The sequence below is a fragment of the Ursus maritimus genome, unplaced genomic scaffold, assembly GCF_017311325.1.
Source record: "Ursus maritimus isolate PB19 unplaced genomic scaffold, ASM1731132v1 scaffold_34, whole genome shotgun sequence".
Taxonomy (NCBI): domain Eukaryota; kingdom Metazoa; phylum Chordata; class Mammalia; order Carnivora; family Ursidae; genus Ursus; species Ursus maritimus.
This window is the reverse complement of record NW_024426008.1, coordinates 22,933,716-22,958,373: the sequence shown is the minus strand read 5'-3', so window position 1 is coordinate 22,958,373 and position 24,658 is coordinate 22,933,716. Positions and strand designations below refer to the sequence as shown.

Genomic DNA, 24,658 nt, shown 5'->3' with positions numbered 1-24,658 from the left:
CCACGGGAGTTAAAACAGAAAGGGAGAAAGAAAAGGAAAACACTTTCTTCTGTTTGTTTCCATGAAGGCACGAAGTGCTTTGAGCGGTGCCTGGCTTGAAGTAAGCCCTTTATAAATGTTAAGTATTGTTTTATTGGTTTTCCTCCTACCTGACTCACTACTTCCCCTAAGGCTCTTTGACAGGCTCCTCCCCTTCTAACCAACCTCGAATTTTAGAATTCCTTAAATTTTCGTATCTGTTCTTGTGGCTTTAAATAACATCTGTGTATTGACAGCTTCCTAATTGAAATTCAAGCCCTGACCTAAAGTACTTCAGACTCATTTGTCTACCTGCAGACTTGACATGTCTCTCTCTCTTTTTTAAAGTAGGCTCTACCCCCAACTCAGAGCCCAGTGTGCCACACCCCGACATCTCTCTTTGAGTGCATATTTTAAATTTAACATTTCCAAGAAACCCTCTTGATTCCACTTCTTCCCCAAACTTCTTCCTATCTTCTCCGTATCAATAAATGGCACCACCACCAATCCCGAAAGAGGTAAAGCTTCATTTATCCCCCTCGTTCCTCTTCCATGTCTGAACCAAAGCAAGTTTTGTTGTTGTTCTTTTTTTTAAGATTTTATTTATTCATTTGACAGAACGAGAGAGCACAAGCAGGGGGAGCAGCAGAGAGAGAGGGAGAAGCAGGCTCCCCACCAAGCAGGGAGCTCAATGCAGGACTCTGTCCCAAGACCCTGGGATCATGACCTGAGCCGAAGGTGAACGCTCAACCATCTGAACCACCCAGACGCCCACAAGTTTTGTTATTTTTACTCTCAAATACATCTTGTATCTGTCTACTTCTCTCCAGCTATAATGCCTCCTCCCTAGCCCAGGACACCATGATCCTTCCTTGGGCCTACTACAGTAGTCTTCAGTGTCTCTGTTCCATTTTTGCTCATTACAAATCTCTTCATACAGTTACCAAAGAGACTTAAAAATATATGTATATAAATCAGATCATGCCAGACCCCTGCTGTATCAATTAAATGCTTTCAGCACAAATAACAGAAACCCCAGCCAATAGAAACTTGAACCATGAGGAAAATTATTTTCTATTTAACAAAAAGAGTGAAGATCAGTGTTTTCAGGATTGATTTAGCGGTTTGTTGATGTCATCAAGGACTCAAGTTCTTTCTATCCTTTCCACCATCCTAAGTCTGTTGACTTTCATCTTCAGACTTGCCTTGGTTGCAGGATGGCTCCCATAGCTCTGGAAATCACATCAAAACAGGACAATAGCCAAAGCAGGAAGAAAGGAGGCAAATAGCTTTATTTACTTGTGGCTCTACTGTCAGATATAAAAATGTTTCTCAGAAGCTTCCAGTGACTTCCCCTTATATCTCATTGTTCAGAATTGTCTTAAATAAATTATGATTCACTCCCTGAAGTGAGACTCATTGCCACCCAAGCAAAACTGGGGCTCCATTAGCAATGAAGAAGAGCTTATGGCTATTAGGTAAGCAATTACATTGTCTGCTGTAACTTTGAGTTCCTTTGCTGTCTTATGTCAGCCAACTCTTCAGTGTCATCTCTTAACCTCCTCTGCCCCCTGTCCAGGTCTCTCTTAGTATGCTCACTGGCCTCCTTTCAGTTTCTCAAACATACCAATTTCCTCTCTGACTCCTGGCCCTTTACATTTTGTTGCTCCCTTCACCAGGATATCTTTTCTCTAGTACTTTAGAAGTCCTGCTAGTGGTCATGCTTTTCTTTTTAGATCTTAGATCAAATGTCATCTTCTTAGAGAGGCATATCTGCCCACGGTGTCTAAATTAGGTTCTTATTCCCTCTCCAACCTATGAACTTCTGTCTCACCCCCAGCACCTGGATTCCTTCCTAGTATTTATCATACTGTTGTTATCTTATGTTCACTTATTATTTTTCCCTGCCTAGGATGTAAAGCCCACAAAGGCATAGACTGTTTCTTATTCACCCTTCTACCTCCACTGTCTAGAACAGTACCTAGCACACAGTAGATATTCAATAAATATGTGTTGAAAGATGCATAAGGAATGAATGAATGGAAACAAGGATAAAAGGAAAGGTGTGGGATTAAATAAAGACAGAAGAGGGTGGACTATCCCCGCCCACATAGGCGGTGTTTGCACCAAAACCCTGAAGAAGGTGGCCTGGGTTATCACTGAGAAGTCCTACATGTGCCCGGGGAATGACTTCCACACCAACAAGCACGTGTGTGGGGAGATCACCATCATCCCCAGCCAGAAGCTCCGCCACGAGATCACAGGCTCTGTCACACACCTGATGAAGCGGATTCAGAGGGCCCTGGGGAGAGGAATCTTCATCAAGCTGCAGGAGGAGGAGAGAGAAAGGAGGAATAATTACATGCCTGAGATCTCAGCCCCGGATCAGGAGATCCTGACGCTAAGGAAATGTTGAAACTCTTCGACTTTGGCAGCTTGTCCAGCCTGCAGGTCACTCAGCCTGCACTTGGGATGAATTTCAAAACACCACGTGGAGCGTTTTGAATCTTCTGCTGTGCTGTAATATCTTCAGTAAACCTTGGACAACCACCTCAAAAAAAGGGTGAGAAAGGAATGGAAAGAGATATATTTTGGTAGGAGAGTAAAGGGTGGATATAATGACATCATCTTAGCCATTGCTGCCTTTGGGGCCTAAATCCCTCGCTCGAGTTCAGTGGATACTTTTTACAAGTCTTGGAACTAAATCAGACTCTTTTCTACTTTCTTATATTGGATCATAAATATAATTCCTTGGAAACCTCTTTGGGTCATAATTAGCCTACTGCTTCCATGGACATAGAACTAGTCAGCTGACACTCAAGGAGCAAATTAGTTTTTCCTGAGTAGAAATTACTTTAAAATGAAAGGATATGCACTAAGTAGTCCAGAATGCCCAAGGGCAGTCCTTGTGGAAGGGTTTGTGTGGTATTAAGTAAGTATTGAGCATACAAAAGCCAGTGAATCAAAGTAGAAGCCAAAGAGGAACATATGAGTCTGACTCATAAACTCTAATAAAGTTTGTGAAATAGATCCCATGTGTGAGTCCAGATCCCAAATGACTTCAAGATTGTTAAAAGCCGTTCAAGTGCAATTTAATTCCTTCCTTGGATGCTTTCCTGCTACTTGGGGAAAATTCTGGAGAAGTATGTGCACTTAAAGAAATACTCAGATTGCCAGCTTCTGTTTGGTTATTCATGCAGAGGCCACTATTCTTATAATACAGTGCTGCTTTTTTCCTTAAAGTGGGTTTCCCTCTGAATCACTTGGAAAGTATTATGTAATAATACTCAATAATCTCCTGAATCTGCTATTTGAGGTAAATAGATCCACCATGTTTTCTCTTCTGAATTCTACTGAAGGGCATTTCATAGTGATACCACCAAGAATCCTCTTGATGGGCTATTTTAGGACAGAAGGAAGTTCACAAAAGGATATGATTGCTGTCCTTCTTTAAATATATGTCATTCTAAAATTGTTATTATGCATATATTGATACATGAAAGTATAATAATAAACACCATATATCCATCACCCAGATCAACAATTATGAAGATTTTGCTACATTTGCTTTATCCATTCTTTTTATTCATTTGCTGTAGTATTTAAAAACAAAATCTTAGACATCAGATCATTTTACTATATACTTTAATATGTAGACATATATCTAAACAATGTTGATATTTGCCTTGCATAAACACAAGGACATGATCATACCTATCAAAATTAATTGCTTGGTATTATCTAATGCCCATATCACAATCAAATTTCCCCAATAGTCTCAAATATTCTCTTTAAGTTGGTTTGACTCAAGGTCCTCTCCCAATGGTGGCTACATATTACCTTTGGTTGTCAGATTTCTGAAGTATTATTTAATACAGAGCATTTCCCGTGACCTTTTCCCTTCTTTTTTTTTTTTTTTTCCTTAAGGTCATTGACTTGATGCAGACTAACTGGATCAGTTGTTCGAAAGAATGACCCACATTCCAGGTACGTCTGTTTGCTTCCTTGTGGTGTCAGGGACATGTTTCTCCATCCCCCATGTTTCCTTTAAGTGAAGTTTGCTCTAGAGCAACACTGTTCAATAGAAGTTTCTGGGATGATGGAAATGTTCTACTTGCCCTACCCAGTATAGTAGCCACTAGCCACATATGGCTATTGAACACTTCAAACGTAACTAGTGCGAGTGGGGAACTGAATTTTAGATTTTATTTAGTTTTAGTTAATTTAAATTTAAATAGCTATATGAAGCTATCTTAGTGCAGCTCAAGTGTCTTGACTAGATTCAGCTTCAACTTTCTTGGCATAAATGCTTCATAGGTGCCTTCTGTGAATCACATAGGGAGACATGATGCCACCGTTAGTGAAGTTAAGATTAATTAGTGGGTTCGTTAACTTTTTAAAAAATATAAACTTCGGGGCACCTGGGTGGCTCAGTCATTAAGTGCCTTCGGCTCGGGTTGTGATCCAGGGGTCCTGGGATCGAGTCCCACATCAGGCCCCCTGCTCAGTGAGAAGCCTGCTTCTCCCTCTCCCACTCCCCCTGCTTGTGTTCCCTCTCTTGCTGTCTCTCTCTCTTTCTCTGTGAGATAAATAAATAAAATCTTTAAAAAAAATAAAAAATATAAACTTCATCTTAATGCAGTTTATGAGAATCAAGGAAAGTGTCCAGCATTGTTCATTGAGCTTTTTTATACATTCACAGTAAAAGAAAGGTGAACTTTTCTGTATATCAAACTGTGGGAAAACTAAACTGTTAAAGAACATTTCAGAGAAAGATTTTGGAGAAGGCAGATACAAAACAATTATTTCTTGGGTCTTAAGGCTAGGCCTGTGCTTTTTTTTTTTTTTTTTTTTTTTTTTAATTTTTTTGAGAGAGTGGGAGAGAGAGAGCGATTGATGGGAGGAGTAGAGGAAGAGGGACAAACAGACTCCCTGCCCAGCGCAGAGCCCAACACAGGACTCCATGCGGGGCTTGATTCCACAACCCCCAGATCACAACCCAAGCTGAAACCAAGTCAGGCAACTAACCTACTGAACTACCCAGGCGCCCCTGGGTCTGTGCTTTTTTAAAAAAAAAGAAAAAATCAGGGTGCCTGGGTGGCTCGGTTGGTTGGGCATCTGCCTTCATTTTTTTTTTTTTTTAATTTTTTAAAAGATTTTATTTATTTATTGGACAGAGAGAGACACAGCAAGAGAGGGAACACCAGCAAGGGGAATGGGAGAGGGAGAAGCAGGCTCTTCGCTGAACAGGGAGCCCAACTTGGGGCTCGATCCCAGGACCCTGGGATCATGACCTGAGCGGAAGGCAGACGCTTAACAACTAAGCCACCCAGGCGCCCCTGGGCATCTGCCTTCCGCTCAGGTCATGATCCTAGGGTCCTGGGATTGAGCCCTGCGTTAGGCTCCTTGCTCAGCTCAGCGGGGAATCTGCTTGTCCCTCTCCCTCTGCCCCTCCCCCTGTTCCTGCTCACTTGCTCTCTCTTGTAAATAAACAAACAAAAATCTTTAAAAAAAAATCAGTGATCTGAAAATGTATCATTGCTGAAATAATCCAGATTGTTTCCTGTACTTGGATCTTTTTTTTTTTTTTCTTTTCAGGCATTTCCCACAAATGTTAATGAACGGCTCACTTTGGAAACTCAATCTGCTGGTGGTGTTCACATTTGCTAATGAATAATTCACTGTCTCAACAGATTGTAGGCCTAAAAATGAGTCTGAGTCCAGACATAAACTAATGGCCCAGAACAGGACCTTGGAGGTCTTTTTCACTTATTATTGAATACACCTTCCCTTGGAGAGACAACTTGCTCTAGTAAGTGAGCATGAAGGTGCTGCGGAGAATAGCCCCTTGTTCCTTACCTGCTGCTTTGTCAGACCACCGGGTGGCCCTTCTTTGTACTGTAGAAAGGAGCTGATGACAGGATAGAGGGCAGGACTGTGGTTCTAAAACCTGGTTTGACTAACTCTATCCCTTCCAGACTCTGGTGAAAACAACAGCCTCTCTTCCCAGAAAAATGCCCATATACACATGCAGGAAACGTTAGCTATTATTTCAGGGGCTTAGGACCCCTGAGCCAGCCAGGGGTCACGGAGTAAGACACACTGCACTGGAAGCAGAAAAGCAACCACACTTGCAGGGGTGTTTTCACGGTGTGCAGCATACAGGATGCTGCCCCAAAGCTCAGGAATCTAGTGTCTGGTCCTCCCTAGTGAGCCGGATTTAGGCTTTTTATTGTTTGATGTTTTCTACTTGTTTTAACTTGTTTTCCTCTTTGGACTAGATAATGCACATACTTGGCAAAAATATTCAAAGAGTACCTAAGGATATTCAATGCAAAGGGAGTTTCTTTTCTCTCTCTCTCCCTCTCTCAACTCTAGGGCCCCTCCCCCGAAGCATCCACTATTAGCAGTTTCCAGTGTATCCTTTCAAGAATAGTCTAAGCATGTATGCACATATCATATTCTTTTTCTCTTCCAAATGGCAGCATACTTCACACATTTTTTTGTTTGATGCCTTTTGACCCCCTTAGTCCTATATTTTAGAGCATATTTATTGCTATGATGTACAGCTCTGTTTTATTCATTTTCCATGCTGCATAGTGTTCTGCCTTAAGGCTTAAGCATAATTGATTGAATCTGACCCTACTTAATGAACATTTAGGTGGTTTCCAGTGTCTTTTTTTTTTTTTTTTTTTTTTTTAGATTTATTTATTTTAGAGGTGGGAGGGGCAGAGGGAGAGGGAGAGACGGTCTAAGCAGACTCCGTGCTGATAAGGGAGCTGGATGCGGGTCGTGATCTCAGGACCCTGAGATCACCACCTGAGCTGAAACCAAGAGGTGGTCGCTTTACACACTGCACCACCCAGGCACCCCTACCCCCCTGCCCCAGTATCTTTTTTAACTACAGATAATGCTGCAGCATGTATTTTTGTGTACGTGTGAAAGTATATCCATACACACCCATTCCTAGCAGTGGAATTGCTGAGTCAAATGAAAAATTTTGATAGACATTAACAAATTGCTCTCTAAAGACGCTATATGTGGTAGGCAGAATAATAGCCCCCCAAAGATATCCTCGTCCTAATTCCTGGAATCTTTGAATATGTTACCTTTTATGGCAAAGAGGAATTAACATTACAGATGGAATTAAAGTTGCCAATCAGCTGACTTTAAGATAGGGAAATGATCCTGGGTTATCTGGAAGCGCCAGTGTAATCACAAAGATCCTTAAAGAGAGAACCCGAGAGATGGCAGTGTGATAAAGACCTGGCTCAAATTTGCTGGCTTTGAAGATGGAGGAAGGGAGCTAGGAGCCAAGGAATGCAGGTGACCCCTAGAAGTTGGAAAAACAAAGAAAGGAAAAAGGCAAGGAATGCAGCCCTGCTTCTAGCTTTGCTTTTAGCCCAGGGAGATCTGTGTTGGGTTTCTGACCCACAACACTAATAATAATATATGATAAATTTGTTTTATTTTAAGCCATGAGAGCCTTCCCTTTTTTTAAAATAGTTTCCTTCTTCATATGAACACTCCTTTTTACATTATTTGAGGACTGTTTACAATTTAGTGTCCTATCATTCGTGTTTTTGGTTAAATGGAAAATTTGGCACCACAATTCTCTGTTACACTTTTGTTCTTTGCTAATTAACTCTTTGGAAAATTCCCAAGTGGGACATGAGCCATTTTTTCGGGGGGACAGTGGCCAGGATGCGAGCAGGATGCACTGATGTGTCATTTCTGCAGTGCTGATGTCACTGCTGACCAGCCTGCACTGCAAAAAACACCATGGGAATAGAAGTTGGTCAGTGGGATTTGTTTTCTGCCCCCAAGATGGCAGCCTCAATGATTCACTACTTTGCAAGGTGGGCTGGAGGCATTGTGTATGTAGAAACTTTTACATCTCCATGGTGGCTCAGGTGACCATGGTGAGTGAAACTAACAGAGCATAAATATTCCTTGTGAACTCATGTAATACCTCCGTGGCAGGCACACAGTGGTAGCTGTGTGCCTGGTCTTTTCTCATTCTGCACCTATAGTCTTCCCTGATGTGGTGTTGGTTCCCACACTCAGGAGCTTCCCTGGGTGAAATCTGAAACTGGCTCCTAGATGTGGAGGACGGTGAGAGACTGAAGAAAGAGGCAGGCCACTCAGGATTAGCAGGTGGCAGTTTTAATAAGCAAGGGAAATTACGCAGGAGGCTTATCTTGGGTGGCCACAAGATGAGTAGATCTCTGCACCCACCCACCAGAAACTTAGAAGTTTATCTGGAGGACTTAACTGGGTTCAGTCACATATACCATCCAGATGGTCTCAACAACATTTTGCTGTCTCAAGGCCCGTGTTCTTGAAATGACTCCCATTGTGGAATGGTGGGTAGAATGTACATCCAAGGACAGTGGAGGGGGGTGTGGAGCTTCCAACTGCCCTGGTCCAGCTTGCGGGTCAACCAGTGGTCATGTCCTCTTGATGACCTCCTCCAACATGAGGGAACCCCCTTACCCCCATATGTTGAACCCTATAGACTGGCTTGACCATCTCTGCATTTAACATCTCTTCAAAGATATTTATTGAGGATCTGCTATGCTAGGTATTTAGAATATAAACTCTTAGCCACGCAGAGCTCACGGTTTATGGAGACAAATAGTCAACCATCACAGGGACAAATGTGAAACTGCTACTGTGGCAGTTGCTACAAAGAACAGATACATATATCTGTGGTTGGGAGATTCCTCCTTGTCAGGGAGAGCATAACAAAGGCCTGGGTGAAATATGTAATCTGCGTACATATTTTTGTCCACACCTACACTGTAGGCCACCATAGGTAAAGGACATAGAGTAAGAAAAGGAAAGTACCTAGAAACATTGCATAGCCAGGTAGAGGAGGATGAACAGAGAGAAAGAAAGTCCAGAGAGTTGAAGGGAAATCAGAAAAGGGCTTGTATCCAACCCTAGGAGTCAAGCAGGGAGAGTGCGGTTAAGACTTGTAAGAGCACAGGATGGGACAGGGTGTCTGTACCAATCAATAGGATTTCTATGCCACAGGGGCAGTGAGGTGGTAGGGCACACCTGGATTCAAGTGTGGCCCTGTTTCCCTTTAGCTGTGTGGCCTTGGAGAAAAGGCTGCCTGGCCTCAGATCCTGCATCTGTAAAATAGAGATGACCCCTTCCTCCGAGAGTTATTATGGAGATGGAATGAATTAGGGTATGCAAGGTGTCTAGCACTTTGCAGCTTCTCAATAAAGATTGTTTCCTCCCTTCTATTATGTCTCTGGTCACTCATTTATTCATCTGTTTTGTTGTTACTCTCCTTGATGAATTCGCATTGGTTTTGGTGACTTACCTGTGAGGGTCAACACCAGTCCTATTCCTGTATATCGCTGTGCTTGCCTGGATGCCAGCAAGCAGTTGTGAGCCAACAAATCAGTTCTCTGGATATGGCAGGGAGCTAAGCACGTACCTACGTGCCTCTTGGTATGCAGACAGAGCAACAGGGAGTGTGTAAGGACATAATATACCCTCCTTCATCATACTGAGTGTTTCCATTCCAGGGAAAGGAACTCCAATTACCAAAGTGAATGCCTAATTCTTGTCTCAGGACATGTTTGTGCATTTGCAGTCCTGCAATTGCAAAAACCTCCAATAGTTTAGTAATAAATGAGTCATCACAATTTCAGGTTTCTTTCCAGAGACAGCATTGACCCTCCCAGATTTTTCAGATTGGCTAGAAGCAATCAGTCCTTCCTCCTTTCCTTCGTTTCTGTCTATCGAATACAGTGAGTGGACAAATATGCAATTTCCCCTACTGGTTAAGAACTTTTGCTCTGCCTGCCACCTCTGATGGTTTTTACAGTGTGGCGCTCTATTACCCACTGGGAGATAATGTAATTCCCTGCTTGCCTTAGGTTAGCTAAACGCCAGAAAAGAGATGTACAAATACTTCTATTGTGGCTAACATGGGAAACCAAACGTTTAAAGCTCAGAATTATCCTTGTATTTCTAATTAACATAGATGTTGATTTCTTATCATTGACAGGGGCCATTTTTTCCAAACCAAACACGAGGACATAACATTTCATAAGCAAGAGAGTACTTTCAGGGACAGGCTACTATATTAATGGGAATTACTAAAGAAATTCCAGGGCTTGGCGGTCATATAGCTACTGAAAATGGGAAGAACTTAAATGATAACGGAGCTAATGATCATATTCCTCTGTCGGAATGGACCCTGTAAGCATTTTAACCTAGTGACGGGGGCCATAAAGAGAAGCGAGGGGAAGGGAAACTGGACCTCTTTCAGAGCATCCTGCGATCCAGCCGGGTCCTTCGGCGGCCAGCGCACAGCCGGGGAAGCCCGCGTCGGGACTGCGCCTGCGCCTGCGCGGAGCCTCGCCCGCGTTCCAGGTGGAAGGCTGCGCGTTTGAGCGTTCATGGCAACGCCAGGCTTCCGCCTTCTGGAAGCCTTGGCACCCCCTCCCGCAGTGTGAGACCCGTCCGGGTGGGAGGGACCTGGGCTGAGTCGGGGGGACGGATGGGGGGACGACGGGGAAGGGGGCTGGGGAAGCTGCTGGGAACGTTTGCCCCAGGGAGTGAGCTAAACTAAGAAAAATCGGTCCAAGGCTCAGCACACAAGGATCTTTTCATTCCAGTCCTTTCGCCCACGCAGGGAACGATGCCTCTGGAAGTGGTGGTGGAACTACAGATCCGGGCGGTAAGAGAAGTCGACGAACCTCCACTCCTTGCTCCAAACCAGATTCTTTTCCCAGGGTTTCTAAATGGTCGCGATCATTTTCACCACCTCCTCCCCACCTCACCACACACACATCATTAAATTTTGGGACAGATTGTATCTCCCTGTCCCTAAGATCCTTACGTTGGTCTTCCCTTCAGCCCGACCTCTTTCAACATTCCCCCCCCCAAAGGACTTGTTAGCTTTATAAAATTTTCTGTTATTTTAGAATAACCCTGCCTTAAGTCCAAGAAGAATTTTATTTTTCTAGCATATAGATTTGTGAAATAATTTTTTAAAAATCCTCCTTTAAATAACAAGGGAAGAATTCAATTTCAGAAAGCCCATTCACTTCCTGATAACTTGCCACTTCTATGAACCAATGGAATGAATATATAAAGATTTTATTTATTTGAGAGAGAGAGAGAAAAGGAGTGTGGGGATGGGCAGAGGGAGAGGGTGAAGCAGACTCCCCACTGAGCAGGGAGCTTGACATGAGGCTTGATCCCAGGACCCCAACATCATGACCTGAGCTGAAGGCAGACTCTTTATCAGCTGAGCCACCCCAGGCTCCCCTGGAATATATATATATATATACATATATATATATATATGTATATATTCCCCCACCCTCCTCCCCTCTGAGGCCCTCAGTTTGTTTCTCAGAGTCCATAGTCTCTCATGTTTCCTTCCCCCTTCTGATTACCCCCCTTTCTTTATCCCTTTCTTCTCCTACCGATCTTCCTACTTATGTTCCGTAGATGAGTGAAAGCATATGATAATTGTCTTTCTCTGCTTGACTTATTTCACTTAGCATTGTCTCCTCCAGTGCCGTCCATGTTGCAGCAAATGTTGAGAAATCATTCTTTTTGATAGCTTAGTAATATTCCATTGTATATATGGACCACATCTTCTTCATCCAGTCATCTATTGAAGGGCATCTCGGGTCCTTCCACGATTTAGCTATTGTGATAATGCTGCTATGAACATTGGGGTGCATATGGCCCTTCTCTTCACTACATCTGTATCTTTGGGGTAAATACCCCGTAGTGCAATTGCTGGATCATAGGGTAGCTCAATTTTTAACTTTTTAAGGGACCTCCACACTGTTTCCCCTGGAATATATATTTTTAAAAATTTTATTTATTTATTTGTTTAGAGAGAGAGAAAGCACAAGCAGGGGGAGCAGCAGGCAAAGGAGAAGCAGGATCCCTACTGAGCAAGGAGCCTGGTGAAAGACTCGATCCCAGGACCCTGGGATCATGACCTGAGCCCAAGGCAGATGTTTAACTGACTGAGCCACCCAGGCGACCTCTAACTGAATATTTTCTAAATATTTCCCCTAGTGATGGCTCTGGTTTGCTAATTCCAAAAGGGGTCAATCAGTCAACACCTGTTTTATAATTATCCAGTGAATCCCACTTAAGTGAGGTGCTGTGGCAGAGTGACTACATTGTTTCTGTTTGGGGCCAGTCACTACTCTGAATTCGGCTTCTGTGTTCCAATCCTTCCACCCGTAGTTGGTGACAGACTGTCATGCGGCTTTGCCTCCCAGCTGTAGGGGCTTCTCTACTGGCCATGATTACAAGCAGTGTCGGTAAGTTACGGCCATGGAAAATCTGGTTAGCCTCCATAGAAGTGACAAGTGCTGTGGTTTCATCATACATGCAGTTCTGAAAGAAAAACAACAATTTCCTGGATCTGTCCCATTTCGCTGAGAGCAAATAAGACCAGACTCTCTCAAATTGTGCTGCATCGAGTGCCAACCCTCAAAATTTTGCGGCCAGGGGAAGGAATTCTTGAGAAGCTGAGTGATAAAGGAGTCTTCCTCTTCCTCAAGGCAAAAATTAAACAAGTTCATTTCACTTCATTCAACATTATTGGTTAATTTTATTTTCATTTTTAAAAGGCATTCCTCAGTGTACAATTAATTTACAGTAAAATCATTTTCTACTCTATAATAGAGTGTTTCAGAGACATCAGTTGAATTGACCTGTGTTTTAAAAGTCTGCAAATTCAGGTCCCCAACAATGAAGACAGGGAATTCCAGAAGTATAACCAGGAACCTGAAGATAAAACTAATTGTGAGCCCCTAATATTCAGACTTGTGAACACTGCAAAAGGAAATATCATTGCTTTTCAAAAAGGTCTGGTCTGAATATTGCTGGATCAAAACAAAAGATCTAAGATTAAACAAAGCAAATCACTTAGAGCTTTACAGTTTGGCTGATTCGGTGAGAGAAGAGGTAGTCTGTGTTCAGGATGTTGTGGGAATACAGTTGATTTTATTTTACGTTGAGGAGTAGCTGTGCGCCTCTCACACTCAGAAAGTTCACACTTCTACCCAATCAGAGCCCACTTGTCACACCATTCTCCAGATTCCTAGGTGCCCCTCTACGTGACAGATCAAAGGCCATAATCCTCTCTCTTTATAATCTCAAAATGATCTGTCATTATCTAAAAACACCAGTTCCTGAGGTAATTCAAAAGTTCTTACTTTTCAGGTAGAACAGCATTTAAAGCACATCCCCTTCTGGTCTTTCCTGCTCAAAGAATAACGAGCAGAATCCATCCTGCATTTGGTGGTCTTTGGTCTTGTGACTTGGAGAGGCACCATGGATAAAGTGTTTTAAATGTGAAGGTCAATGTAAAGGGAAATTTAGGAGTTAGTTGTACCTTGTGCCTGGTATAGCAGTGGGCTCCCCTGATGCATTTCAGGTTAAATACTGTTACCTAAAGTGTGCTGTATACGGGGAAATGGAATTCTATACGAAAAACTCTAATATACAGGGTCATCCTTGTGGTACATATGAGAAAGTTTATGCCCTTGCACTGCAAAGAACCAAGTTATTTTCCTATGACCTCAGTAGAGGGGCATTATTCTTTATTCGGTAGAGATGATGGGCAGCAGAGCCCCATCTCCCACCATACTGGCCCACTGACATAGTATGTGGTAAGCCCACCCCCAGACTCTTAGGTCCTGACGTCCTCAGTTAGCTTTTCTGTCCTCGGTCATGCCACGCTACTCGTTGTCAACAGATTTAAGCATTCGGTCATAGTCCCATCCTTCCTTTTCCATGGGCACTGTAGATATGCCCACTTTTAAGTGTTTCTTCTTCAAGTAAGTTCTTGGCTTGTTCTCTAAATGCAAAAAGATAGTATTAGAGAGTAACAGGAAACAAATGTCTATTTAAAGAGTTTTTGAGGCGGTAGAGGGAAAGAAAAACAAGATAAGTACTACAATCTCTCTTCTCACTACCCAATCCACAAAGATGGAAGAGACAATATACTAAGAAAGCTTATCAAGAAAATCAGGATTAAGAAGACACAGTGGCAACAGATTTTCAAGGAATAAATGAGAAAAACCTATGTCTTAGACTTCTAAAATACTGTTTAAAATCTACCTCAGGAAAATAACTAGGATTAGTAGGTGGCTCATCTGCATGTATATTTACAGAACGAAGATCATGGTTGTTGTTGTTTTTTTTTTTCCAAAGTTCACTTTACAGCTGATACGTTGACTTATAGGATTACTACAAAACACAAAATTTACTTTTGTCAACTTTAAAAAAACAGCAGGATTATAATCACCCCAGCTTGTTTTCTTTGCAGTTATCCTGGAGATATAAACAGTTGTTTAATAAATATATAACAGAGGGCTTTTTTTTTTTTTTTTTTTTGCTTTCTGTAATATGGCTGTGGTCATAATGGCCAGCATGTTCTCCAGCCTAGCAACCCATCAAGATGGAATGACACCTGAAATCCCAAACGAAGCCTGAAATGTCCTTGGAGGGACAAGCAGGATTGCCACTGGTTAACGCTGGCTTCATCGCTTGTGGAATCCTTCAGCTCTCCTGGTGCCACAATGAATGAGGTGGTGTCATTGTTGGTTCCACAGAACGAAGAGGACCCGGGCATTGTGCGGCGAAAGCCAGCAATAGTCCACGATGCTATACTGCGTGTAGCCCAGAAAAAAGCCAAAAGCCACGTCAGTGACATTGTGCCGCCCCAGCATGACCCTGGAGAAGCCCACGATGAAGGCCCATAGGACCACAAGCACCCTCAGCGGAATGGCCAGCACCAAGTGGTTCAGGATGAACCGGGACACCAGGGCGGCCCTGGTGGCATGGCCTGAGGGGAAGGAGTACTTGTCCACTGAGAGGGTGACAAACATGTCCATCTGGTTGTGAGCCGGGCGGCGCCTGCGCACCAGCCCCTTAATCAGGGCCACCAGCAGCAGGTCCAACAGCAGGGCAAAGAGCAGGTTCATGAGCACCTCGCGCCCGGCCCAGCTATCGCTCCTGTACAGGCAGTACAGGGTGCCCAGGAGCCAGGGGATGCCGTGTCCCGAGATCTCCAGCAGCTTCATAAGGGGCCGCATGCTGCCCCAGGACGAGTTCTCCCCGGCGCACACCCCCAGCTTCTTGGACAGCCACAGGTCGATGGCCAGCAGGGAGCGCAAGGCGATGCCCAGGAAGGACGGGTTCAGGTCCATGCGGTCTTCTTCGGGCAGGGGGCCCGGGGGCGCCTGCGAGGGGCCCGCCCCAGCCAGGGGGAAGGAGCCGCGGCGGTGCACCGGGCTCTCGGACGCGCGGAGCCGGGCGCAGGTGGGGTCGGCGCCGGGCGCGCGGCTGCTGAGCAGCGACTGGAACTCGAACCTGCCGCCGCCGCCGTGGGCCGGGCTGCCGGGGCCGCTGCTGCTCGAGGCGGAGGCGGCCAGCGGGCGTCCGTCCGCGTTCCTCCGGGGGCTCGGCATCGCGGCGCGGGGGCGGGCCCGGACCCCAGGAGCCGACCGGCCTAGCGAGAGGCGCCCGGCCCTGCAGCCTCTTCCGCTTCCGCACTGCCCTCCCGGAGGGGCGGGGAGAGGAGCCGGCGAGAGGACGATTGTGACACCTGGCGGAGACGTGGGAGGAAACTGGAATTTCCACTTGAGGAGGGAGAGGGCAGGGGAAGATGGAGGTGTGGGAGGTCCAGGTGAAGGGGTGAGGTGGGGGTGCGGTGGGGAGGTTTGACGTCGTCTGTGGGAGTTAAGGAAAAACAGAGCTCCGTTTAAAAAACGACACCAAACAAACCCTGTTCTCTATTTTTTGTTTTGAAGGTCTCTTGTCCAGGGGTGTTCCTGCCTGACAAGCAAGATGTGTACCTTGGCGTGTATCTCCTGAATCAGTACCTGGAGACAGACTGCTTTCCCTCTGTGTTCCCCATTATGATTCAGCAGAGCATGAGGTTTGAAAAGGTGATCCTGACTCTCTCACTGCCAAATAGAGAAGTTTAAACCTTGTTGTCTGGAGATCATCTCATGGTTCTTATAAAGTTATTTTGTACATTTTCTTTAAAAAAAAAAAATGATTTGAAGGCACCTCAGCCCAGTACAAAACCAGAGTTGGAGGACTTGCTTCTGCCTTGTAGGTCTGAGCCAAGTTCTGTCAACCTAGCGCTACATGCCCTGCTGGATGTTTTCTATTCTTGGAATTCCCATGGCATTTTCTAACTGGAGCAGAGAGCATTTTCTGAATGTTCTTGGAGGTGTTAGAGGCAGTTGCATTACATTTATGACAGGGATTATCAGTAAATTAGTGGACCTTAGGAACAAACTTTTGTAGACTCAGAAAAATAATGAAGAACCTATATTTGAATTAGTAAAATCCTGTATCTGAAATCCTGTAAGAAAACAAGCCTCTTCAGATTTATTGAATGTTCTTAGGTCATCCGTGGTTTATTTAGCTATAGTGATAAAGGCTAGGTTCCATTCCAGGGAATAGGAACGTGATATTAATAGAACATTACAACTTTCTTCCCACTTCAATTGAGAATATTCATTTCATTAGTATGAATCATGGACAGTTCTTTGAAGTTTTCGTTTTGGAATTTGGAGGCAGAATCAGTTTTGGCCTTGATAAGCCTAATGCTTTTCCCCCAAACAATATCGGTGAGCTGCTTTTTGGAGGAGAGGATGAGTATGGGTAGAGCCTATCACTTGTAAAGGTCTGGATGGTGTTGCTCAGAAAGTGACCTTTTTCCAACTGAGACTGGGAGAGGAGATGAGGATTGATTTTCTAAAAGGCTAGGGCTGTATGTAGTGTTTTTGGAAATCACAGCAAAAATTTAAATAGAGTCTACCACACTGGTTGGATAAGAGAGGAGAGGAATAAATGGGTATTACCTTGGGACATATAGTCAGAATCCAGAGGAACCCATTTCTACTATTTAGATATTGGTAGTGGTAAGAAGTGGGTGGTGAAAATGTAGTCTATTTTTTTCCCCTAAGAATATCCTTATTAGTTTTTCAGGTTTCCTTCTATAGAAGATTTTAAAAAGTCTTCTCTTTTTATGAGAAGCCCAGGGATACAAAATCACAGAAGCACAGAATGATAATTCCATAAATGACCTTGGAGGTCATCTAGTCCAACATCCTTGACTTGTAGAAAGGCGGGGGCGATCAAACTCAGAGACGTTAGACTCCAGATGCCGCTACTGCTCTGTTGCAAAGTTGTGCATTTGACGATTGCTGGTCAAACATGTACCACGGACCATTTTTCTTTTCATAAAATGCAGTTATTTGAAAATGTTGAAATATTGCCCTCGTGTGTGAGCTCTTTGGGTTCATATTCCAGCTTTCTCCTGCCTGGTTCTAGTTTTCTTATATTTGTTCCATTCTCTGTATTCCATTCTCCATTCTCAAATACTTCCAGCAAGTATTGAAGACATTTTCTCCCCCTTGGGCCTTCTGTGTAACCCAGAATTGAATGTTCTAAAACATTTGGATAAATAAGAAATTGCTCCTCAAGAATGTATGAGACATTATGTTTGAGCAGTTACTCCCCAGGATCATAGTTGAGAAAATCCGTAGACATGGAAGAAGTGAAGGGATGCAAGTACTGAAATAATTCAGGGAAAGGAAAAAAACCCCTCACCTGCATTTGCTTTGTACATCAAAGTCGGTAAGACAAAAATGAATTACAGGGGACAGCCTCCATATTTGTACTTAAAGGTGACCTGGCTTTAGATCAAGAGCAGATTTTAACCATGCTTAAATTTAAACACCATTTAAATCAGATCTTAAATGCCTGAAATCAAACTCTGCTGAAAACTTTTGTTTCTTCGAGGCTTCCAGAGTTCAGGGAGAAGGTGTGTTATGCTGTTAATCTCAGTCCTCTCCCAGACCCTTCAGCTCAAGGACAAAATAAGCAGATTTGGCATTGGCTAGACAGATATCACAACATTTGTCTTGTGCTTCACGATGTACTTTAATCTCATGAGGCTCTCCCTCGCTCTGGTTCTTTAGGATTCTGTAGGAGTGTAGTTACTGGTGCATGGTTTTCTTTTGTGTTACACATAGATGGAATTTTTACTTTTGTTCCTTTTTAGCACAACCAATTGCTAATGTCATTTATTCAGTTACCATCATTTAACGAGTGTCGGCGGTATGCAGACTGGTTTTCTAGGCACTCAAGCAGGACTCTGAGGTTGATGCCAGATGTGCTTTTAGCAACAAACTGTAGGGCTAGGTCAAGTTAATGACATTTTGACCATGTGGTAAATCCAGCGAACTCAGATTTTCCTTGTCCTTGGTGCTGTGCTTTCATTCTGTAGTCATTCGTTGAACTTTTAACCACATACCTGTTAAACACACTCCTGTTGAGTTTTAAAATATTATGTAGCTGGAATTGACCTGTGTTAATTACTTGGAAGAATATAATCTACAGTTTCTATAAGCACATGTTAATAAATCTTTGAAAATTTACTTTCACCATTTTTTTCCCTGCAGGTGTTTGAAAATGCAATAGATCCTGGCGCTGTAGCAGACATTTTAGAAAGTAGGTACTCTCAAAACAAAACAAAACAAAGCAACTGTTTTATGTATGTAAGTGTGTGTAAAGGTATAAAATTCTGTATTCTAAGTTGTGATATTTCCATGTTGGATCCATATTTATATTCAGGAGAGTCTATGTCACATTTGAATCATATTTTTCATTCTATTACAAGCTCTATTACAAGCATCTCTAGACAGAGATGGGATTTATTGGATAGTACACTTCTGTTTATTAATTTGTTACAATTAAATGGTTTTTATATCTTCACACAGTTGTGTAACCATCACTATAATTAATTTTAGAACATTTTTATCACCGTAGAACAAAACCCTGAACCCATTCTTCCTTATCATTCGCAGCCCAGGGTAACTACTAACCAATCTTTCTGTCTCTATAGATTTGTTTGTTCTGAATATTTCATATAAATGGAATTATACAATCCATGTTCCTTTGTGCCTGGCTTTTTTCACTGAGCATAATGTTTTCAAGATTCATCTTTGCTACAGCATGTGTTAGTACTTTGTTTTTGTGGCCAAATCGTGTTCCATTGTATGGCTCTACTACATTTTATTTATTCATTCATTGGTTGATGGACAGTTGGGTTGTTTTCACATGTGGGCTATGATGGATAATGTTGCTATGAATATTTGTGTACACGTTTTTCTGTTGGCATATGTTTTCATTTCTCTTGGTTATATACCTAGAAATAGAAGTGTGGAGTCATATGGTAATTCTTTTTAATCTCCGGAGAAGCTTTACCAAAGCGGCTGCATCATTTCACATTGTACCAGCAATGTGTGAGGCTTCCATTTCTCCACATCCTGGCCAACACTTGTTATTACCTGTCCTTTTGACTATTAGCCATCCTTGTGGGTACAAAGTGGAATCTCATTGTGGTTTGATGATGTTGAACATTTCTTCACGTGATTATTGACTGTGTATCTTATTTGGAGAAATGTGTATTCAGAGATATTGCTTATATTTTAATTGGGTTATTTGGCTTTTTATTATTGAGTTGTAATATGTAATGGACTTGTATTGAGTTCTTTGTACCTTGTAGATACAAGTCCCATATCAGATGTATGATAGATAAATATTTTCTTCTATTCTTTGGATTTTCTTTTCACTTTCTTGATGGTGTTCTTTGAAATGCAAAAATTTTAAATTTTGATGAATTCTATTTTATCTGTTTTTCTTTTGTTATTTGCACTGTTGATGTCATAACTAAGAAAGCATTACCTAATTCAAGTCACAAAGATTTATGTGTATGTTTTCTTCTAAGAGTTTTATAGTTTTGACTTTCACATTTAGGCCTATGACACATATTAAGTTGATTTTTAAAAAATAGCATGAAGTAGGAGTCCAACTTCATCCTTTTGCATCTGGATATCTAATCGTCCCGGTACCATTTGTTGATAAGAGTATTTTACCCCCGTTGAATAGTCTTCATACGTTTATTGAAACTCAACTGAGTGTAAATATGAAGGGTTTTTTGGATTCTCAATTCTATTCTATTGATGCATGTATCTATCATTATGCCACTTCCACACAATTTTGATTACTGTAGCTTTGTAAGTAAGTTTTGAAATCAGGAAATGTGAGTCCCCCACCTTAGTTCTTCTTTTCAAGGCAGTTTTTGCTATTTGGATTTCTTTGGCTTTCCATATGAACTTTAGGATCAGCGTGTCAGTTCTGCAAAGAAGCCAGCAAGGCTCTTGATAGGCTTTGCACTGAACCTGTAGATCAACTTGGGGAATATTTCCATCTGAACAGTATTAGGTCTTCCAATCCATGAACATGGGATGTGGTGAGAATTAATTGTAAGGAATTTGAAGTCTGAGACAAATGAAGTGCTAGGCATTACCATTGGAGTGATAGTTGGCAAAGATATATTCCTTCCTACTTGGAAAACCTAAAATTACAGGCTGTCTTTGCTGTTAAGTTCCTTGGCATTTAAAATTCTGTCCTCATACACACATATATTTTTCATAAGTCTACAAAGGGACAGTTTCACTTTTCTTGTATATATTTCCAGCTTCTTGTATATATTTCCAGACATAATTGATGTATAATATTGTGTAAATTTAAGGCATATGATATGCGGATTCGATACACTTATATATTGCAAAATGATAACCACCACAGCATTGGCTAAGACAATCATCACATAACATAATGCCATTTCTTTTTTGTTGTGAGAACATTTAAAACCTACTCTCTTAGCAACTTTCAAATATATCATACAGTATAAATAAGTATAAGTGTCTATAATTGTCACATTATTGTCTATTTTAAAATGTTTTCACTTCTCACATTTCATGGGAATTATCTTTATTGATTTTTAATTGTTATACCATTTATGTTTAAATTACTTTAAGATTTGAATTTTATTCTTGTCCTTATAGATTTTGTACATGGGCTCACTATTTGTAAATACATTTTGAACTCAGGAAGTATAAAAAATGTGATATTTTATATCTCATTTATATAATTAGAGAGCATACTGTTTTAAGCAAGATAAATTTGTATAGGTTAATGGACAACAGTTGTATTGTGAATTTTTAAAAATGAGAAGTCGATTATTATGTCAGTGACTTATGAATATATTAAAAATTTTTTAAAAAATATTTTATTTGTCAGAGAGAGAGAGAGAGAGAAAGCATAAGCAGGGGGAGCAGCAGAGGGAGAGGGAGAATCAGGCTCCCCACTGAGCAGGGAGCCCAATATGGGGCTCGATCTCAAGACTCTGGGATCATGACCTGAGCCGAAGGCAGATACTTAACTGACTGAGCCACTCAGCATCTCTTACGAATACATTTTTAAGAGAGAAAATATTGCATTCATTTCATCAATACTTTTCAGGGCATAAAATACCAGTTACTCTCATTCCATGCCTTTGAATTACTGGGCCTCAAAATACCTAAATCATTGTTGGTATGGCCCCTATTATTATTATTATTATTAATGTAAACAGGATGTTATGGCAGTCTTAAACTTAGCAATTAATGAACAACTCCAGCAGTTTTCTCAAGTATTAAAAATCTCATTTTTTCCCTTTTAGGCTTCCTAACGAGGTTTGAATTAATACAACTGGTACCTCCAGGTAATGTGCCAGTAAATGCATTTCTAATGTAGCTTATTTTATTTTGAAAGGACTATGGCGTGACAGAATGGGATTGGTATTTACGAGTTGTGCTTTCTAGAACACTCCCCTTTTTCCCCCACTAGTCTGTTGAATTCTGTCCATTCCCGGAAAAGTAACTTTATGGGTTTGGTGGCAATAAGCATCAACAGGCTCTTGACTTTCCATTTTTTCATGACTTTATCTAATTATCATCAAATAATAGAATCTTGGCGCAGTTTCCTTCCAGTTGTTGCTTTTGGCTTTGTTCTAATTTATGGGGCATGTGTGTGTGTGTAATGCCCAAAGCTGTCTTCTGTGTTAGATGCTAGAACAGGGTTGGCAAACTATAGGCCCCCGGCCAAATCTGGCCTGCGGTTTGTTTTGTATGACTCGTGAGCTAAATTCCTACGTTTTTAAAAATTGAGATTCATATACTCTATGTTTAATTCATATACTACAAGCTTCACTGTTGTCAAGTGTACAATTAAGTTGCTTTAGTGTCTTAACAAAGCCGTGCAACCATCACCACTATCTTATTTCAAAACATTTTTATTATCCCAAAAAGAAATGCGTAGTCATTAGTAGTCCCTCTTTTACTCCCTCTTCTCATAGCCCTGGCCACAACTAATCTGCTTTCTCTGTTGATTGGCCTATCCCGGACATTTAATGTCACTGGACTCAGACAATACGTGGTGGCCTTTTGTGTCTGCCCCTTTCACTTTGCATGTTTTCAGAGTGCATCCACGTTGTGGCATGTATCATTACTTAATTTTTTTTAGGGCTGCATAATGTGTTTTTATATGGCTATACCAAAGTTTGTTTATCCATTCGCTGGTTGATGGACATTGGGTTTGTTTCCTCTTTTTGAATATTACGAATAACACTGCTATCAACATTCATGAACAAGTTGTTGTGTGAGTACATGTTTTCAGTTCCCTTGGGTGTAGACCCAGGAGTAGAATTTTTGTCATATGGTACCTCCATGTTTAACTTTTTTTTTTTTTAAGATTTTATTTATTTGTTTGCGAGAGAGAGAGAGTGCGTGTGCACATGCAAGCAGGGGGAGGGAGAGGGACAAGCAGACTCCCCATTGAGCTCAGAGCCCGGTGTAGGGCTCGATCCCACGACCCTGAGATCAAGAGTTGGATGCTTCACCGACTGAGCCCCCCAGGGCACCCCTCTGTGTTTAACTTTTTAAGGAACTGCCAAACTATCTTCAGTTCTTACATATTTTGAATGGTTGGAAAGGGATTTTAAAGTATTTCATGATGTGAAAATTATATAAAATTCAGATTTCATTGTCTATAAAGTTTTATTGGAACACAGCCATGCTCATTTGTTTGGATCTTGTCTGTGGCTGCTTTTGTTTAGGCTGGTGTTGAGTAGTTATGACCATATGGTCTGCAAAACCTGAAGTATTTACTATCTGGCCCTTTACAGAAAAAGTGCTTGCTAGAATCATGCGACTTTAGGAGGAAACTTTTCTGTGGTATCTTTGCTTCTTGTGTCTTTTTTTTTTTTTAAAGGATTTATTTATTTATTTGAGAGGGAGTGAGAGAGAACACAGGCATGGAGTAGGGGGAGTGGCAGAGCGAGAATCAGGTTCCCCATGAGCAAGGAGCCTGATGTAGGACTCGATCCCGGGACCCTGGGATCATGACCTGAGCCGAAAGCAGATGCTTAACCAACTGAGCCACCCAGGGGTCCCTACTTGGTGATTTTAGTCTGTGTGTGTGTGTGTGTGTGTGTGTGTGTGTGTATGTGAGAGAGAGAGAGAAAGAGAGAGAAAATATTTAAAACTCAAACATTTCTAATTCTTTTTTGATCTTTGCTGTGACAGGTTTTTGCCTTTTCTCTTCCCAAAATGAAAATAGCTTTACAGTTTTTACTTGTTGCAAAAAGCATCCCCAAATGATGAGAAAACCTTTATAATGCGGTGAACATGTTTCTTGATATATCTCTGTGGAGAGAACACCTAGATACAGAATTTCTACATAATAGCATCACATATATTTTCTTTTTCACTGTTGCATTGCCTTTTCTAAAAGCATAGATGTACATTATTATTTTTAATGGCCATAAAGAATTTCATTAATTTACTTACGTGTTTTTATAAGTCCATGAAGAGTAGGGACATAATATTTGGGGTTTTGCTTTTTCACTGCATTGCGATCTGTAGTTTGTCACTCTCAATAGCTATGTGTTTTTCCATAGCATTATAATTATCCTTAAATTGATATTGTTAGACATTTAGGTTTTGTCATTCACATATCTATAAAAATTATTTTTTTCTCTTGGTATATTTGTAAAGAATAGAATTACAGTGGCCCCCCCATATCTGTGGTTCTGCTTCTTGTGGTTTCAGTGACCCATGGCAGCAAGGGTCCAGAAGCAGAGGACCCTCCTTCTGACATTGTCAGGAGGTCAGTAGTCGCCTAACACTGAGTCACTTACCTCACTTCTTCTCATCATGCAGGCATTTTATCAAAGCACGTCATCACAAGAAGGGTGAGTACAGGCAACAAGATATTTTGCAAGAGACCACATTCACCTGACTGTTGTTACAGTATATGGTTATAATTACTCTATTTTATCATTAGTTATTGTTGTTAATCTCTTACTAAGCCTAGTTTATAGGTTAAACGTTATCGTGGGTGTGTGTGTATAGGAAAAAACATAGTGTATATAGGATTCAGTACTGCCTGCTGTTTCAGGTGTCCTCTGGCAGTCTCGGAACATAATCTGCTATGGATCGGGGGGACAAGTATACGAGACTGAACATCCATGTCTTGTCCCCTGGGAGTAAGCTGACCGCCAGCAAGTTCCCATTATTACTGCGTTCAGTAGCGTATGGCATGCCCCTTGCCCATAGCCTAGCTAATGCTGGTTAGTATTATTTGAACTTACTGTGTTTGCAAAGCATATAATATTTTAAAAATATATTTTACTGTATGTGCTGGCCCCTTCTTTTTAGATATG

At 41.7% G+C, this 24,658-nt stretch overlaps 2 protein-coding genes and 1 pseudogene across 8 annotated transcripts in view; 2 read left to right on the top strand and 1 right to left on the bottom strand.

Moving 5' to 3' along the window:
• The first annotated feature begins 686 nt into the window (after nt 1-686).
• Nucleotides 687-5,768, top strand: LOC103663218 (annotated as a pseudogene).
• Nucleotides 5,769-10,434: 4,666 nt separating this feature from the next.
• SPATA6L (spermatogenesis associated 6 like) overlaps nt 10,435-24,658 on the top strand; it is a 48,835-nt gene continuing 34,611 nt past the window's right edge. For 3 of the 7 annotated variants that reach the window (XR_568706.2, XR_568707.2, XM_008690920.2), the window contains exons 1-5: nt 10,437-10,493; nt 10,679-10,723; nt 15,840-15,977; nt 18,510-18,558; nt 21,617-21,658. Coding sequence is in view for 1 of the 7 variants with exons in the window: in XM_008690920.2 (XP_008689142.1) it covers nt 10,443-10,493; nt 10,679-10,723; nt 15,840-15,977; nt 18,510-18,558; nt 21,617-21,658 (325 nt within the window). In the remaining 6 variants the exon portion in view is untranslated. Of the gene's footprint in view, nt 10,494-10,678; nt 10,724-15,569; nt 15,724-15,839; nt 15,978-18,509; nt 18,559-21,616; nt 21,659-24,658 lie in introns of those variants that run through there. The other 4 variants (XR_005831856.1, XR_005831855.1, XR_568711.2 and 1 more) reach the window with 4 other exon arrangements.
• PLPP6 (phospholipid phosphatase 6) lies at nt 12,612-15,512 on the bottom strand. Its single transcript, XM_008690980.2, has one exon. The coding sequence runs from the start codon at nt 15,495-15,497 to the stop codon at nt 14,622-14,624; it is 876 nt and encodes a 291-aa protein (XP_008689202.2). The 5' UTR covers nt 15,498-15,512; the 3' UTR covers nt 12,612-14,621.